General features: G+C 48.0%; 1 protein-coding gene across 1 annotated transcript; it reads left to right on the top strand.

Annotated features, from left to right (window-relative positions):
* Positions 1 to 668: 668 nt before the first annotated feature.
* On the top strand, positions 669 to 13,934 carry LOC121833738. The gene is made up of 7 exons (XM_042287267.1): positions 669 to 727; positions 785 to 916; positions 2,044 to 2,143; positions 2,506 to 2,596; positions 2,682 to 2,802; positions 4,093 to 4,342; positions 13,618 to 13,934. The coding sequence occupies exons 1-7, from the start codon at positions 669 to 671 to the stop codon at positions 13,783 to 13,785; spliced, it is 921 nt and encodes a 306-aa protein (XP_042143201.1). The 3' UTR covers positions 13,786 to 13,934.
* Positions 13,935 to 17,174: the final 3,240 nt, after the last annotated feature.

The raw sequence follows: 17,174 nt of genomic DNA, 5'->3' as shown, positions 1-17,174 counted from the left end.
GAACGTGAGTGAGCGCCGCAGTAACCCTGGTAAGTGAGTATTTTGTATATATGTGCTATCGCGTACAATATAAGCTGTAACAGTCCTTCGTGTTTCTTTGGTGGTCTATACCAGCCGATTTCTGCAAAAGCTTTGATTTAAACAAGTGATGGAACACGAAGTTTCGGTCCCATTCTTTGAGCTCTTTGACAAATTGAGAGATAATGAAGCGTATGGGACCGCGAACGCAGAAAAACGCCAGTTTGGATGGTGTAGCTCATATTGTGCACGGGGTTACGTATGCATGTATTTGTGCGCCGCATTCTCTTTGAATCAAGTAGGAGTATTCACAGCCGTCCATAGCTGGGTGCGAGACCTGAGCTCGTGCTGACGGCTAGCTTCCAGGGTTCTTTTGAAACGCATATTTGACACCATCAAGAATGCTGAACTTAGCAGCCTATTAATGAGAGCTCGTTATGAGCATGCGCTCTAAACATTGCCCTCAAGTATGGCGTTCAGTGAAGAGCCCCTGTAGAAAATGGAAAGCTCCAAGCGCGGCGCCTCCTTGTGGCGACGAATCTGAAAACGCGCCGCTAGAACGCCCCATTGGCGCGCATTGGCAGGCACCGGGGTCGAAGTAGGCCTCGTTGGACAGCCGCCAGAGTTGATCGCTTGCAAGCAGCCCAGATATGCTGCCTCGGGTCGCCCTCCAAAGCCCTTGCTCCTGCGAGCGGCGGCATGACAGGCAGTAAGTGCGCGGCCTTTTGCGCCGCGGGGACGTCAACATACCGACACGGCGCCCGAGGCCCCTGCTGGGCCGCCATGCTGGACTGGCGTCTTTCGTTGCAGATGACAGGGTCGAAGAAACCATCTGGGAGTACAAGGCCCTGATCCTGGACAGGGACAAAAAGTCCAAGGGCCCCAACACTTGGGTAAGGTGAGTCTTCAGTACCGTGACTGAGTCGGTTGCCTGCCTTTGCTATAGAGTGATATAGCTCCTCCTGGCCATCTTTGAACCCGTCGGTTTGTGACCACGCTCTTGCCGCCGTCACTGGTGCGTCCCTAGTTTTGTTGGTACTGTAATCCCAGACATTGTCATCGACGCTGACCCTGCCCTGTAAGTTTTAAGCTGCCATCGAATTTAGTTATGAGGGGCTACGCATTATTCGTAACAACGTGATGATCTTATATCAAAGACTGAATTTCGTAGAGAGATTATGTGGCGAACAACCGACGAACTTCGCCGGCGACACGTTGGCTCTGTGCGCGCGGCGGAACAGCCTCTGTTCTCACGCCAGGTGCCCAGAACGCCACCGGGCAAAATCGGTCGCTTTCTTCTTTTTTTTTTCTTAGTTCAGTCGCTGTTTGCATCATACTGGATGCGTCTTGTAATCGCTACGAGATGTGTACGCAACCTGTAGCCGGAATCCCTATAGAGAATCCTCACTGGCGGCCATAGCCGAATCCGTGGCTGCTGAGAGCGAGCTGACGGCGAGCTTCAGCTGTGATCTTGTAACGTACATTCCACACCAACATGTAGCAATCTATAAGTGTTAGCTCGTTCTGGCCATGTGCAGCGAACAGCGCGCTCAGATATGGCGCCCGGGGGGTATGCCTTATAACATTTAAATTTATGCACGACATTCTTCCCGTCGGTCTTTGGAAGTACTCGCCCTCGTCTCAGAGCACATCACTCATAGACGGGAATCCTATCATATATAAGAAACATGTTCTCTCTCTCTCTCTCGCCGGCGACTAATCCTAAGATGTCCTGGCACATCGGTCGTATGAGGTGCGCTTACTTTGCGCCTCTAATGAGGGTCATAGCTTATTTACCACTATTTCGGGACCCACTGCTCCGGATAATTAATTTCACAACTGCTGTCAGCGTCCGTACTCCATAGGCTATGTTTACACTTGAAATGCGATTGAATACCGAATAAAACCTGTTTAGGCGCGGGTAAAGTAGACGGTGTTTAAACTCGCTGACACATGCATATTGCGTGCGGATCATTCGAGGTTACTCTAAATAAGCGCAGTGCGCGTCTTTTCTGGTTTTTGCAGCAGTGCCAACTCCTTCGTCCGAGTCAATGACGGCGGGCCCGCAGCGCTGCACGAAGTGTGCGAGTTCGGCAACCGAAGCTCACACGACGTAGCATTCAGGGTAATTCGTGTTTTGGCCTGGTCTTTCGTTTCAACGGGGCCGTGCAAGAACTGTATAGTTGGATTTGGCCAGTGTCATGCCCAACGATCTCGTTTCGCGGCTTGACAATAATATATTGCAATCCAAGGAACATACAAACTGAATACGCAAGGAAATGAATCAAACTCGTCAGAGCAGCTAAAGGTGCATTCACACGAGGGAGAAATCCCGGGGATTTCTCCACGACACGCGCACCCCGCGACGAAAACGTCCGGCTTTGGGATATGCAAAAGCTTCGCGTTGTTATCGCGAGCAGCCATCTTTTTTTTTTTTTTTTTTCACCTCGTCTCAAGACTCTGATACTGCTCACTTTATGTTTTAAGGTCACTAAAACTTGCGGGCTTGAATTCATCCCCGACCATGGAGTGCTCAAGCCAAACGAGAAGGTGCCGCTCAAGTTCAGTCTGCATCAAGGTAAGCGTTTTGAGGCGCGAGTGCCACCAGTATGTGTGAGCGCACAGACTGATGCGGTGTTCCCTCGATCCCTCCTCACCCGCAGGCCAGAAATGCCCGGACTACGCTGAAATCGAGATCTTGGCCATTCGTGTGAACGAAGCCAACAGCCGAAAGATCGAAGACAAATGGCGCCTTGTTCCCTCGAACAAAGTTTCGCGTGTCCGGTGAGAAGCTTCTCAAGCTCGCACATTGTTTTACTTGTGCGTTTGGGAAACTCCGGATAAATAGATTTGTCAGTTCCTTATGCAGCACGCCAAACGAGCTCTTCGAGGCTGTTTTTACTTTGGGGTCTTTTCGAGGCAGTTATTATCACAGCTTTATGAAATACACACCTAACCCCGCGGCAACGGCGCGGGGTTAGGTGTATATTTCCCAGGGAGCTATAGCACCAGGGAGCTATAGTCTTGTACAAATATATCTTTGAAGACTGTCGGCCAGCGGATAGAGAGCGACGGCGAGATGGAAAAAATGTCGTGAAAAGAGGGCGCACATTTGTTTTGATAATCATTGCGATCTTATACGGAATGCAACTTAGCCAGTGACAAAACCGCTAAGTGCGGGACAGTATGAAGATTCATGAATCTTTGTTTACTTTCTCCCAACTCACTGTGTGTGTGTGTGTATATTATTCCAGGCAATCTAAGAAACAGGTACGTAGCCTGGGGGGGGGGGGGGGGGGGGATGGGACCCGCCCCCCCCCCCCCCCTTTCCCCGAAATCTTCCATTTTGCTGGAGCCCCCTCTCCCCCCTCCCCCTCATACAGCAGTTTGTCATGGGCGCCCCCCCCCCCCCCCCCCTTGAAACCAAATTCTGGCTACGTGCCTGCTAAGAAATACGGGGTGTTGTCATTCTCCGCTCAAAGTTCTACTCGTAGGGCCAACTTCCAAGCCATTGGTTCACCAACGCGAAATATAACGCCAAAGTTACGTCGTGAACAATAAAGATCCGGTTATTGTTTTCACCTATGGGTATGATGGGTGTGATCGAACCAGCCCGTGCTTTGATTGAAGCAGCTGTTTGATGCAGTGCAGAACCTTACACCATCCGGACCCATAAATACGACACATCGGGAAACTGACGCGACTTCGCAAACGTGTTGTCGCGGCACATTTCATCGACCAGTTCTCGGAATTCACCGCCTATTTTCAGTCTTTTGTTTTCTCCTTGCGTGGAAATCGTTCATACGCTGTTATAATAAACCAGTATACAAAAACCGTCTCATTTACAAAAAAAAAAAAAAAACTTTAGGAAATTTTATTACTATCCATGGATAAATAAACATGTGCGATTCGCCCAAATCTTTTATTAACCTATAACTGTGTGACGCGGGTATACTTTGCCCTTTGGATTATTTTTGTTGTTGCGCGTTGATGTTAGATGACCGCAACTGTGAGAGTTCTGTTGCACAGTCGATATAAAGTTCGGCGACTAATGTTAATTTGCTCCGGTTCCAGTCACACTGTGGAGTTCAAAACTCTCAAGGGAGGTTCGCGCAGCTTTAGCGAAGCGTCGCCTGGACCGGCAGTTCCGCCGCCTGCGAAGTCGCCGCCGGGGATGAACGCCGTGAAAACCGAACCGGGCGTTCCGGGAGAACCGACAGCTCTTCGGAATTTCCCGAGCAACGTCGCTGCCAAGCGCCCCCAGAGTCGAGATTCCCAGACGGACAAGACGCGCACCCTGTCCGAAGCCCCAAGTTGTGAAACGGTAACGCTTCTTTTCAGCTAGGCCTCGTGGACAGTTCCCGTGTTCGCTGCGATTTGGGCTACCGTCTGTCCAAGTCACACAGTCTCGCGGGGCAAGTACAGCACCTATCCTCGCACCCCGCCCTTATTCGATTTCACACTGCCTCATTGCGTTGATTATGCGAGGGTCGAAGGCGTAATCACTAGCTTAATAGTTGACCAGATTAGATGCGAACGGGATGCAATTTTTCCAGTGGCCTCTTGTACCCTTTGAAGGGACACTGAAGTGAATTTTAGCTACGCAACTGGGCACGACGGATATCCGTTGTCGGTATCCTCCTAGAGCTGCATGCATCCCACGTGAACTTCACAAAGTCAGAAACCATCGAAGTACGCTGGTGGCGACATTACTTAAAATGGAAAGAGACTGGCAGGCAGCTGCCACGGCGGCGGGCGTGAAGACAAAGAAAATAATAACTCGGACACAATTTGGTCGAATGCACACATTGCACAGGCACGAGTCCACAGCTTTGGGAAGTGCTTTGGCAGCACGTAGAGGTATACGGTGGAAGCACGGCTCAAACCCTCTGCTGTCGGGGAACGCTCTACTACAACTGCAGTCCAATGATTGTTGCCAAATAACCCGACGAGATATGAAGGCAAAAAGCGTGGAACGATGCAAAATATCTGCTTTTGCTAGGTGCTTTAATTTTTAAAATGACCTTTTTGACAAAAAAAAAAAAAGATACACATAGATTAATGAACAAACGTAAAATACTCCAATAACAAAAAAAGTTCTAAATTGTCCTCGGTGTCCCTTTAATAATGCCGCGATACTAGTGAGAGTTTTTCCTCCAAGTGACTTAAATCCTTATGAAAATATTGTTACGATGGTGTTCGGTCAGCAGGAATGAACACGGACCAGGGGCCGGATTTATGGGTCAGGCTAGGGAGGAGCGATATGCATTCGGCTGGCGGAAGGAGGGGGAGTTTGCTGAGATATGACGTTACGGTCGAAACGTTGCCCAGATCAATTTTGTTGACCCAATATTCGCTATGTCACTAAAATCAAAACTTTTGGCTGGTGTATATCAATGATTTTATTAAAACAAAGTTGAGCTTAGGGAGCAAATAAAATAAAAGGGGGGGGGGGGGGGGGAGGCGGTCGCCCCCCCCCCCCCCGCCCTAAATCTTTTCTTGCCACGGACATGTTTTATAGGTTGAAACCGAATGACATTATGGAGGCAGTGTCATGCGCGTGGGTCGGGCATGTGATAGTATATTGCACATCACTGCCTTAGCGTCGTCGTTCATCGTCACGGCCCAGGACGCTTGGACCGAGGAACTGAAAGAAACACGAGGATAAGTAGAAAAACAAATGCACACACACATACGACATAAAGAGATGAGGACACGTGGACTAAGGGCTCCTGTCGGCCACGAAAGATGAGGGCAGTCATCTTTCACATCAATCACAGTCCCACACGAAACTGTCCTGTTTCGGGACCTTGCGTCATATCGTAAGAACAGTATAGGCCGGGGATGGGGGATGGGATAGTCAATTGTCGTCAGTCTCTGTCATTGAAATTATCTCTTTTCAGTCGCATGCTCGATTCGTCGTGTTACCACTTTAATTCTTCATCGCTTCTGTCCGTCAGTTCTTCATGTCGTCCGGTCTTCAGCATTTCGTCAAGGCGGGGGCCGAGCGGCAGGGCCGTGGTGTGGAGGTCGGCCACGTGCTGCGGAGCATCCCCGCAGACGACGTCATGGTCGATGAACGTGAACGGGATGATGTCTCGCGCCTCACACCAAATGTTGCGAACATGTGCTGCCGGCAGGAATGTACAGGGGCATGGTCACAGGATAAAACCGAATTATTTTATGGTGGAAGGGTCATGCGCGTGAGCCTAGCGTGACGGTATGGCGCTCCTGTCCAGTCACTGCAATGACGAAAATAGCCGAATCCTAACAATGTCTGGAACTCAGCGCGTGTCCTTTGCTTTGTCAACCCCAGCGCGTGGCTGTGATCAACACTGGCGGGATACAATCGGCTCCAGACCACGTGGTCCCTTGTTCTGACTGAGAGTTGAAGGGGTGCACCCAGCTCGTTTTTTTTTTTTTTTTTTTTTCTGCGACTACCATTGCCTCGAGAAAAGCTAACGAGGGTGGTCTCATAGGTTATAAACGTCGGGAATTAATTCTAAGCGGTATTTACGCGAAGTACAAAAAATTAGTGCTGTTTTAATCTATGTTTACAGATAATAATGAAAACCCGCATGTCATAATCCCCGTGAATAGGTTATTTACACGTACCCCTGAGGAACGTGCGAGTAATTCAATTTTCTTCAAAAGGTTCTTCAGCTCCTCGTGTGCTTGCAGAGCCCAGGCACCGGTCAGAGCGTAGACACACCCGCAACGTGGAAAGGTGGACGTCTCTATTTTTCGTGAGCTTCATTTAAACGACGCTAAAACTACAATTGCGGCAGACTTTATGTGTCGCACGACTCGTATCGTTCCCTGCGGGCATCTACATCCCTGTGCAAACGAATCGCAGTGCCTTCGGCTGCATGCACATTTGTCCTTGACAATGTACCCGCACCAGCTTGCGACATCTCTAAAGTCACTGATTCATTGGCATGGTCCCTGAATGCGTGATAAGTTAATATCGCAATGAGCGACGCAGCCTATGTGGGGCAACTTTCTTGGAAGGTGTGCGTTATGGAATCGATAACAACGAAGAAATGAAGCAGAAAACGCTGGGCCAGCACCTGTGGTCGGTTTGCCTTGCTGCATACCCGACCCGGAGGAATAACACGGAGCCAACGGTTTCAACAACAAGAAACTACATTTAATTGGACATGGACAAGACGATTAACATTGCTACCGGCGCTGCCGGAGTCCAAGCAGCGACTCTCCGTGCGCCGCCTCTGATCTGCCTTATCAAGGCGGCGTATCCGATGTGCGCGTGGCTGGCGTGACGTCGCCGCCACGCGGGAAAAGTTCGGCTTGAGCCTCGCAGTCGGGCAACTTGGCTTGGGAGCCGCCAGGGTGCCCACACACCTCAGACACGTTTCACCGCACAGACTGTTTTCAAATAGCGTACACGTATCACGTAGGCACTAAGTCATCGAACTGTTTCGATCTTAGTCGTTGTTACAACCACGCGATAGAAAACAAGCTGACTGGCTGAGTTCGAGATTATCCGTCAAATTAATGATCGCCATTAGCCACGGAAATCTCTGTTACGACTCAACGTCAATATTGATAGAGGTCAATGTAAACCCGTAAACCCTGACAAGCGAAATGTCAAGTCGGCCATTTTCTTTGCTTGCTAGGAGACTGCTGGCTTCACATCACAACACGCGTGTACTGCGCGTGTTGCGGGAGTGACCACCTTCTGCCAGTATCAATCTTCAGCTGGCACGAGGCAGCGACAGCAGAGATGGGATGAGTGTACTCAAAAATATATTTTTTTTTTTTTTTTACTTTCTCATCACACCCCGCGATATGAAAACCCGTATGGAGCATCGGTTATTTGCACAGAGAAGGATCGCACAGAACGCAGGTTTGTGCATCGCGAATTGCTAGACTCACCCTCCGCCGTCCCCCAGCTCCTCTTTCTGTCACCAGTGGCTTCAGTTTCAACTGCATTGTTTCTCCCCAATAAAGAGAAAAAAAAAAAAACAAAAAAAACACCGTATCGCTGGACGAAGTTTTAAACTAATGCATGTTCTCCTGTTATGTGAACTTCCCACGCAATCAACATTTAGATTTTTTTATAAATGAACTTTTATGTACTTCAAAAAATATAATCTATAATTTTTCCCATCATAAGGTCTGCAAGAGAAGCTCCGTCTCCAGCACGTGTTCGTTGCCTTCCGTCGTGCTTTGACTTCGCGTGTGACGAAGTGTTATTGGAAGTTCACGCCGGAAGCAGAGCTTCCACTGCAGGTCTTACGTCGCAACAGATAATATGAAGTATTTACTGGCGGCCTGTTACTCTTTTCGCTCTACCTAGAACCTTTCTGCTTGAAAGTTGCAGCTTGCAGAGGCATCCGAGGCCTCACCCTGAACGCGGTCGAAGTCAAGGTGTCAGCGTATGCTGATGATGTTGCGATTTTTCGCTGCGACAAAGAAAGCATAATGGAAACCGCGCGGATAACAAGAGAGCTCTGTGATGTCACTGGGGCCGCAGTTGATTGGGGAAAGTGTTGCGGGCTCTGGCACGGGAATTGGGTCTCAAAACCTCATTCTTTTGCAGGCAAAAGTTGGACGGACACCCCGACCACCTATCTCGGGGTGCCGTTACAACACTACAAAACTAGCACGCCATATTGGGCCGAAGTTCTATGCGGAGGGCAAGTTCGTCTGCTTCTTGCGCAGGGGGTAGCGGTGACGTCAGAACGCCATTCTCTGATTGGCTGATCGCGACCCCCTATCTCAGCGTCGTCTGCTCCTTTGCAATGTCGTCTGCTCGCAACGTCGTCTGCGTCTGTCTTGCTTTTCCTGCGACTTTCGGAAGTGCAGGTCTTTTCGAGCGAGCTCGACTTCGCCTGTCAGAGAGGGCAGACGAAATAACTCGAGCGGTACGTTGTTTTTATCTACCTTTCCTGCGTCTGTCGGAGATTCACCGCTTTTTCACCGGCGAGAACGCGGCCTTCGAAAATGATTTGTGTTTGTACTCTATCCCTCTTGTTCCCGTTCTCCAGGGATTATTTTCGTCATTCTTGTCCAGCTCGCTTGCACCCTTGCATTTATTTGTATTATACCAATAATTACTTCTTAGTGTCAACGAGTCTACGGCATAACTTCGGCGATACGTTCGACGCCGCTCGGGTAGCTCAATCGATCTTGCTCGGATTCTCTTCCACGGATTAGCACAGGTTTTCAAACTTTTGCCACTTAGGTTTACGCCACACATACATACCTACCATAATACGCTAACTGATAACAGCCTTTTAGTCGAGCGAGAAAGTTGTGACAACAAGCAGCGATCGAGCATTTTTGGGCTATGATGTGCTCACAGTACCGATCGCACAGCCGCATTTGTTTATTTACAGTCACTACATCGGCTGTTACCTGTCTTTAGCTGATTATCTTGGAACAACTCATTAAACGCGAGGTACCATTCACGAAACTCGTGCAACTAAACGTTTTAACATAGCGACGAACATGGTGTTTACATCTTACCTGAGCGAGCGACCTGCCGCGGCATGCTGCTCTTGGGGCGTTGCAGCCACTGCTGTGGAAGGTCCGTCTTGGACAGTCCATTTAGAGCCGCGTAAAGTGCAGTAGCCATCATGTGGCTGCACTTTGCGGCCCCGCGAGGGCACTCACAGAGACTCTAAAATGTCACCTTTCTCGGAGAGCGTCATCTTTACCGCGCAGGCATTCGCAGCTAGAGTGAAATCCTTCACCTCAAAAGAAAGGATGTATCCTTCAAGGTATGTCCTTTCGCCTTTTTCGAAGGCCGCGTTCTCGTCGGTGAAAAAGCGGTGAATCTCTGAGAGACGCAGGAAAGGTAAAGCAGCCATCGCTTTGACTAGCAGACGTAAAGCAGACGACGTTAAATGACCCAACCGCGCCAACCCGCCGACGCCGTTAAAGAGTGAAGTGTCTCGCCGCACACAAAAGGAGGGAAAAAGTATTTGGGAGGGAACCGAGGGAACTTGCGGACAGTAACCACCACTGATCTCTATGACAATTGCTGGATCGCGTTTGCCCGCTCCGCGAATGCGGTCACTGGCGGCCATCTTTAGGTAGAGTTATATCACCTCTAGCCAATGTAAGCTGCTGCAGCCGCTATCATCCATCCATGGCAGATAGCGTTTTGGCAGGTGGGTTGGCAGGCCGCGGTCAAAATAGCGTGGGTGATATTGCGTGCTTGATTAAAATTATTTGACGAAACATGTTTTTGAAACCCGGCGTGAACAGTAGTCTGCTTTTTGAGGACCAGGTAAAAGTTTCATGAAATCGCAGCACCGGGAGAAAAGCAGCACAGCACGTATCGAAAGTCGCATCGAAAGAAGCATCGAAAGCAGACGACGGTACGGAGTCTGCTTTTGATGCGAGCTGCGCTGCTTTCCCCCGGTGCTACGCTTTCGTAGAACTTTTGCCGGGTCCTCAAAGATGAGGCTACCGTTCACGCCGGGTTTCAAGAATCTGCTTCGTCGAACAACTTCAATCAAGCACAAAATGTCACCCACGGTACAGTGTACTAGATCTACGGCTATTTTTATGATTTTTATGGCAGCCTGCCGCCATTGCGCTGTCCGCCATATTACTATGATGGCTAGAGATGATATAACTCTACCTAAAGATGGCCGCCAGTGACCGCATTCCGGTCCATAGGAGGAGCTGGTCAAACGCGATCCAGCAAATAGACATAGAGATCAGTGATAACCACCCTCACTCTCGGTTCTTAGCAAATAAACCTCGGCGCCTCGGGACACCTCGCCAGTGAGTCATTTGACTTCCCTCCTTGATGCGCGCCGGCTAGTTGTTAGACAAAGACAACGTACCGCTCGAGTTACTTCGTCTGCCCTCTCTGAAAGGCGAAGTCGAGCTCGCTCGACTTCCGAAAGTCGCAGGAAAGGTAAGACAGACGCAGACGACGTTGCGAGCAGACGACGTTGCAAAGGAGCAGACGACGCTCAGATAGGGGGTCGCGATCAGCCAATCAGGGCTCGGCGTTCTGACGTCACCGCTATCCCCTGCGCAAAAAGCAGACCAACCTGCCCTCCGCATAGGGATTTAAAATCAAAGGCAACCTCGTGGGCAAACCGTGATATATCGATATTTACCTGTGCCACAGTGTGCAACATTTTTCTCGTCGCAAAACTTTGGTACGTGGTGCAGGTGCTGGCATGCAAGCGTACGAGCATACAAAAGTTCCACCGAATATTCGCCACTTTTATCTGGAATTCCAGCTGGGAGAGGACGCGGCGGGATAACCTTTTCCGCCGCGTCAAACCCGGTGGACTGGGACTCACACACTTGTTTGTGAGCTCACGTTTCGCTCTTCTTCGAGACCAGACCCAACCTTTCTTGCGAACTGTTATCCAGATAAAACTGGCGAACGCACTTCCCTCTATGTTAGTAACAAGCGACTGTGGTGAACCTTTGAGTCTTTTTGGTTTTCTGAAAGAAGTGAAAGATGCTGCCTCCTTTTTACAAGCACGATTTTCTATGGAGTACCTACAAAGCGTAAAAAAAAAAAAAAGGATTGTCGCGAGATTTGATTGAAATGCTTTTTCCCGCGCCCCTGTATCGCACTGTTTACAGCCATTGTCCAAAGCAAAACGTATTGTGTCGCGTAAAAAAAAAAAAAAATGTGTGTCCCTCCCGCAGTCAAGTCCTTTTTCTTCAAACTACATAGTTGCACTTTACCTGTCAAGCCGTGGTTGAGGGAAATAGGGTTTTTTGTTCCCTGGTCGGTTGACTGTCTTTTATGCAAGGCACCAGAAACAACCGAACACATTTTTATACATTGCTGGGACGCAGTGTTTTTGTGGGACATTCTACAGAGGACGTTGAAAAAGGACCTGACTGTAACCCATGAAACTATCCGTTTTCTGCCAGTCGAAGAAGGAGACGCGGTTCCTTATGATTTATTTATGATACGTCGCCTTTTTAGTTTGTGGAAAACTCAGATGGAACTGCATCATGCAAACCTGCACATTAAACCTGCGCGGCTTCATTTTATTGATTTGGTAACGCAGGTACAGTCTGTATACTGCAGGTCCCCCGACACTACGCCCGAATGAGCGCACTTGTTTGAGTCGCTGAAAAATATGAAGGAATTTTAGTTTGCCCACAAGTTGTTGGGCGGTTTGTGTGTGTATTGACTTAGCATTCGTATGCTGCATTCTGTGTACAATAAAGAAAGAAAAAAGTATTTACTGCCGGCCATAGCTGTGTGCTCTGCTGTATACGCATGCTGAAAGCGAGCGTTCGCCCCGAATTCCTTTCGCGCCATCAAAACTGTCGCGTAGGGCAAACGATTAGTTGATTTTCCCGCGGCTTGTGCTGGATGTGGACATGTTGGATTGCACGTTGTAAAATCACTGAGGAAGTTCGCCGTCAGCTCGCGCTCAAAAGTCACGGAGTCATCTGTGGCGGACCTTGAGTGCCACCACTAAGTATGACAGCGCAGTTTTGTATAGTTGCGCCGATGTTGATTTCTTAGAATCGGCGGGCTGCTTCTCTAGAACCAGACCTGTGCCCGTTACTTGAAAAATGTAATGGATTACCGTTACAAATACTTTTCTCTGAAAAGTAACGGATTATTTTACTCGTTACGTTACAAATTACTTTCACGTTACTTTTTCCGTACACTCATCAAGAGAACATAAAAAGCAATCTTGATATTTTCAACAAAAAACAATTTCTGCAATACTACTTTCCATTTCTCATACTCAGGAAAAGAAAAACAGGATGAAAGGCGATGGAAAGAGGCAGAGCCTCTCGGCTTTGTCGTCTTGATCTTTGTTCTTCGCATATTTGCATAAGCCTTGCGCGTTTTTCGAGTGGTTCTAGTGACCGGTCATACAAAAAATCGTGTTTTATTTTCGGTTGTACTCCTCTTCAGGATGTTTATTTTCTCTCTCTCTCTCTCTCTCTCTCTTTTAACTTGCTAGGTCCTATGCTGCTGAATTGCCAGCTCCACTTTCTCTATTATGTTCATATTAAAAAAAAAGTAACGAGTAATTGAAGTAATCTGTTACCAATAATAGTAACGAAATTACATTACAAATTACAGGCCCAGAAAAGTAACGTGACAAGTACAAAATTACTTGAAAAAGTAACGGATTACAAGTTGTCCGTTACTTGTAGCGGATTACTTCCCAAGTCTGCCTAGAACTATACACTTTCAATTTGGGGCTGCTAAATATACCGGCTATAACCGGCTCCTTTAAGGTCTGTGAGCGTACGCAACGTCCCAGCTACAAAAACCCATCTGTTTCTTCTTTTTTTTTTATCTTTATTTTTTATTGCCATGAATGGATGCAGAGCCGGCTATAACCGGGCCCGTAGGTGGGCTGTAATTTTTTATTGTTTTTGAAGGACTGGATAATAAAGGCCGGCTAGTTACCGGTATGAACTTGACACTTCTCTCTTTTTCCGACGTACTTTATTATGAAATCGCACTCCAAAGGCTTCGTAGCAACTTTATTTAGTTTTTCTGTCTGCACGCATAAGAAAGGCAAGGAACGCCCCCCCCCCCCCCCCCCCCCCCCCCTTATCCCGTCCTTTAATTCGTCAGAAGTGACTCTCACACACTCCCCTGCCCACCAGGTGAGTGCAACCAACACCTCGATGCGGGCGCTGAACGTGACCGTCCTCCTGCTGGCTCTGGCAGTGCTGTACCTCTCGCTCCAAGTGCGGAGCCTATGGTCTCGAGTGAACGGCATGGGGGACAACGCCTGCGAGGGACGCTTCTGCGTCTGGTTTCTCTGCCGCTGAAACCAGGCAGTTTTCCCGGCGGTCTGGCATCGGCCCGGCCTCGCAGTCACTCCTCGGGGAATCCCCTTGGCCACGGAGAAAGCTTCTTTGATCGAGGACACTGCTGTCGTCCGCGCCGGTGTGCGATGTGGCAAAAGCACCGGAATGCTTAGCGTGATGCGTGCAAGTAGGACACGAGAGTGCGAAACAACGCTTGTTTTTTTGCAGTTTCTATTGGTCCCTTCCTCCTCGCCTTCTTCTTTTTTTTTTCTTTTCGAAACGTGTATTACATTATGCCGAAAGAAAGAAAACTGAAATGCGGTACGTGCCAAAACAAGGTGTCCTTCGTCAGAGTTCGGAAACGTTACAGCATCTATTATTTTAGAAAGATGGCCTTTCTGGTGAGGATGCAAGTTCCAGGTATAGTACGCAGGAAAACACTTCTGCGGAGAGCCAGACAGAGCGACCGGAGCAAAGCGAATAACAGGATTCAGGGAGCATCTTGAATCGGAAACGCCACCTGCACTCTCAAAAACGTCTGTAGGTTCACTTTGCAGCAGAACACGGAGACAGCCAATCAGGACGAAAGAAAGAAGGATCGCATGGCGAAGCTCAGAACACAACACAGCCGGCCTTAGAGCAGCAAGCGCCCTGGGCCAACTGCAGCCGTGGCGCCCCCCCCCCCCCCCCACACACACACACACACACTATTTTCGCACCCAACATCACGTTGTCAGCAAACATGCCACAGTGACCCAGCGCGAATGGTCGCGATTTCGTCGTTGTCAGTCGAAAGCCACATCCTAAAAACGAACGACGTTCGCAAGCATTGAGAGTTTTGTCGCCACCGTGTTCAAAGGTTCAAGAATTATTTATTTCTTAGAATAACCAAACTCCAGCTGTGGGTCTCCCATAGCAAGCTAACATCTGATGGACAAAGAAAACAAAAGCACAAGTTAACCATGTCAAATACCCTAGAAGGCAAACTTCCAAGCCTTCAACATCGCGAATTGGGCTTCGTCTTGCGTCATATCCAGGCTCGGCGCTATCCTGTTTTCAATGGACAAAATTGCCAATGACGATATGCTGACATCTGCCAGGGTTGATCTTAGGTATGCCTTAATTATCTTTAATTTTGAGAAACTCCTCTCAACGGTGGCCACTGACACTGGCGAAGTGAGGAGGATCATCAATGACACCCAAGTATACGAGAATTTGTCACATAGATGGTTGTCCAGAATGAACTGGAGGACGTCCTGGCGAGCACTGCATCCAGTGGGCAGCAGGCTGCATAGTTAGATCAGCTCCTCGCAGAGATCTGTACCGTGGATGCCTGCACTTTCTAGGTGTCTCAGACTCTCAGTGGATGGTCAAGGCCTTTTGCAAAATTTAAGAAGTTCTGCTTTATCGGGAAGTCGGGTGAGGCCATAAAGGAACCCCAGAAGCTCACGTGCTGCTCCATCTGCGTGAAGCGTTCTTCAATCGAAATCTTACGGTGTCAATCATCTCGTAGAAGAACTCTCGCTTGAATTTTGTCTCGACATCATTAACTTCGTCTTGGCACTCATAACAGAATTGGCGCTTTTTCCGCCACAGTTGAGTGGCCGGTTTCATCACATTGTCAACACCCATCCTCTCGAGAAGACCGTTCGCAGTTTCCAGTTGCAGTTTCGTACCCGACATGGCGATAATTGTCGATGTAATCGCTGTATGCTTTCATCAGCTGGGGTGTTGCTACGACGTCCTTTGTTTTGCATTGCATGTTCTTGCTTACAACATTAACTTGGAAAAAAAAATGTCGTACCACACAACAATGTAAACGAGAAACTTAAGGTCCGTGAGCTGCCCTGCAAGAGTTCGTTCTTCGTGTCGGACGCGACGGTCTGCCTGCTGTGATTCGGCCATTCTTGCGCAACATTATAAATTTAGTTGTTTTTACCGGTTTTCGGGATTCTTGCAGCGGGTTTTTGAATTTTGAGTTGGCAACACTGGTCGACATTGCGAGTCTGGAGTCGTCGCTGGTCGCTCACATACACAAAAAAGAAAGAGCTGCGGATCCAAAAGTTCTTTACACATGTTATTTTCAGTCGGGTTGAAGCCTCGGGGCACAGAGACTCACCGGATGCATTGGTTCGTTTAGCTTACTGCTAGAGACTCAAGAGCGAGCGTTGCCCAAACGGTAGCTCGAATGCCTGGAAGAATCGGGTTCATTTTACCCCCGGTCAGACCTCCTGGGCGAAGACATTCTTCGGCTCAGAATAACTTGGCAAAGGGCGAAGCCTACATTTCCTGCGAGCCAATCAGGGACTCTGAGCGAAGCACGTAATAACTAAGAGCAAAAATCCGTTCCAATAGTATTTTGTCCATGATATTTTGTCCATGATAGATTTTGTCCATGATAACACATGATAAGAATACAGGATGCAAACATGAAGTTTTATAAGTGTGATCCTTCTCCTTCGGGGGAAAATGTAAATATGTAAATAGGTAAATAGGTAGGGTATGTATAGCTCTTATAAAAATCTCTTGCTGTAAAATATAATCATTAAGAAAATCAAAAACAACGAAAAATTACAATGCTCTCTGCTCCCTCCTCCCCCCCCCCCCCCCTCAAAAAATAATTAAGGCGACAGACAAATAAGAAATAAAATGAAAACATATATGAGAACGCCAGGATACGTAGAAATACATAACTAATTTTAAAATAAAATCATTAAAAGAGAATAAAATTTTAACGTTGTTTCCAATCCATTTTCTTATATATTCCAGTACGAAAATTTTAAAGAAGACAACTTCCTCGTCGTCAAGAACACAGAAGACAAGAGGCAGGACCAAGCGGAACAACAATTAATAACTTAATACCAAAGGAAAAAAACGAAACACAAATACTCATAATTGCTCGCAAGATTCTCCAAGTTCGTTCCAATGCCAATGTTCAGCTGTCTCCCTGTTTTTCTTTTTAATTGGCTTTAAGGATTAAAGAAACGTTCGGTCAATTACGGCCCTCATTTTTTATATTATATTGGATCAAACCTGTTATACCGTCAGGTGGTGCAGGTCGAGAGGAACAGTTTATTTCCTTTTTTTTATCTCTCACTTAGAAATTGAGTAATTGAGTATTTTGTCCCGTGACTCGCTCCGACACACTGATTTGCTCGCCGATGAGTTTGGCGCCACCGTTTGATAACTTGCGCTAAGAGTGCGGCATGCTGGCTCCATCACTTTTTGCGAGTAGGTTTTGCTCCGCTCTTAAGTTGAGAGCTGTGTGGAGGTGATCGCTTGCCTAGTTGTTCATGATTCACTCCATGGCGCTTTGAATCTCACAGAGGAGAGGTTCCCTATAGTGAAACATCCGCAGGTGGCTGCGAGTTGTTGGACGTAAGTTATAACAAGAACGTAGTCGTTGGTTT

Source organism: Ixodes scapularis, unplaced genomic scaffold, assembly GCF_016920785.2.
Source record: "Ixodes scapularis isolate PalLabHiFi unplaced genomic scaffold, ASM1692078v2 PGA_scaffold9__187_contigs__length_104089568, whole genome shotgun sequence".
NCBI classification, from domain to species: Eukaryota; Metazoa; Arthropoda; class Arachnida; order Ixodida; family Ixodidae; genus Ixodes; species Ixodes scapularis.
Note: the sequence above shows the minus strand (reverse complement) of the source record. Positions and strands in the feature narration are given on the sequence as shown.

What these genes read in the sequence shown, in the direction of transcription:
- LOC121833738 (XM_042287267.1), top strand. Translation starts at nt 669, where the DNA reads ATGCTGCCTCGGGTCGCCCTCCAAAGCCCTTGCTCCTGCGAGCGGCGG. An exon ending in GAGCGGCGGCATGACAGGCA is followed by an intron (nt 728 to 784) that starts GTAAGTGCGCGG and finishes ACGGCGCCCGAG; the next exon opens with GCCCCTGCTGGGCCGCCATG. An exon ending in AAGCCCCAAGTTGTGAAACG is followed by an intron (nt 4,343 to 13,617) that starts GTAACGCTTCTT and finishes CCTGCCCACCAG; the next exon opens with GTGAGTGCAACCAACACCTC.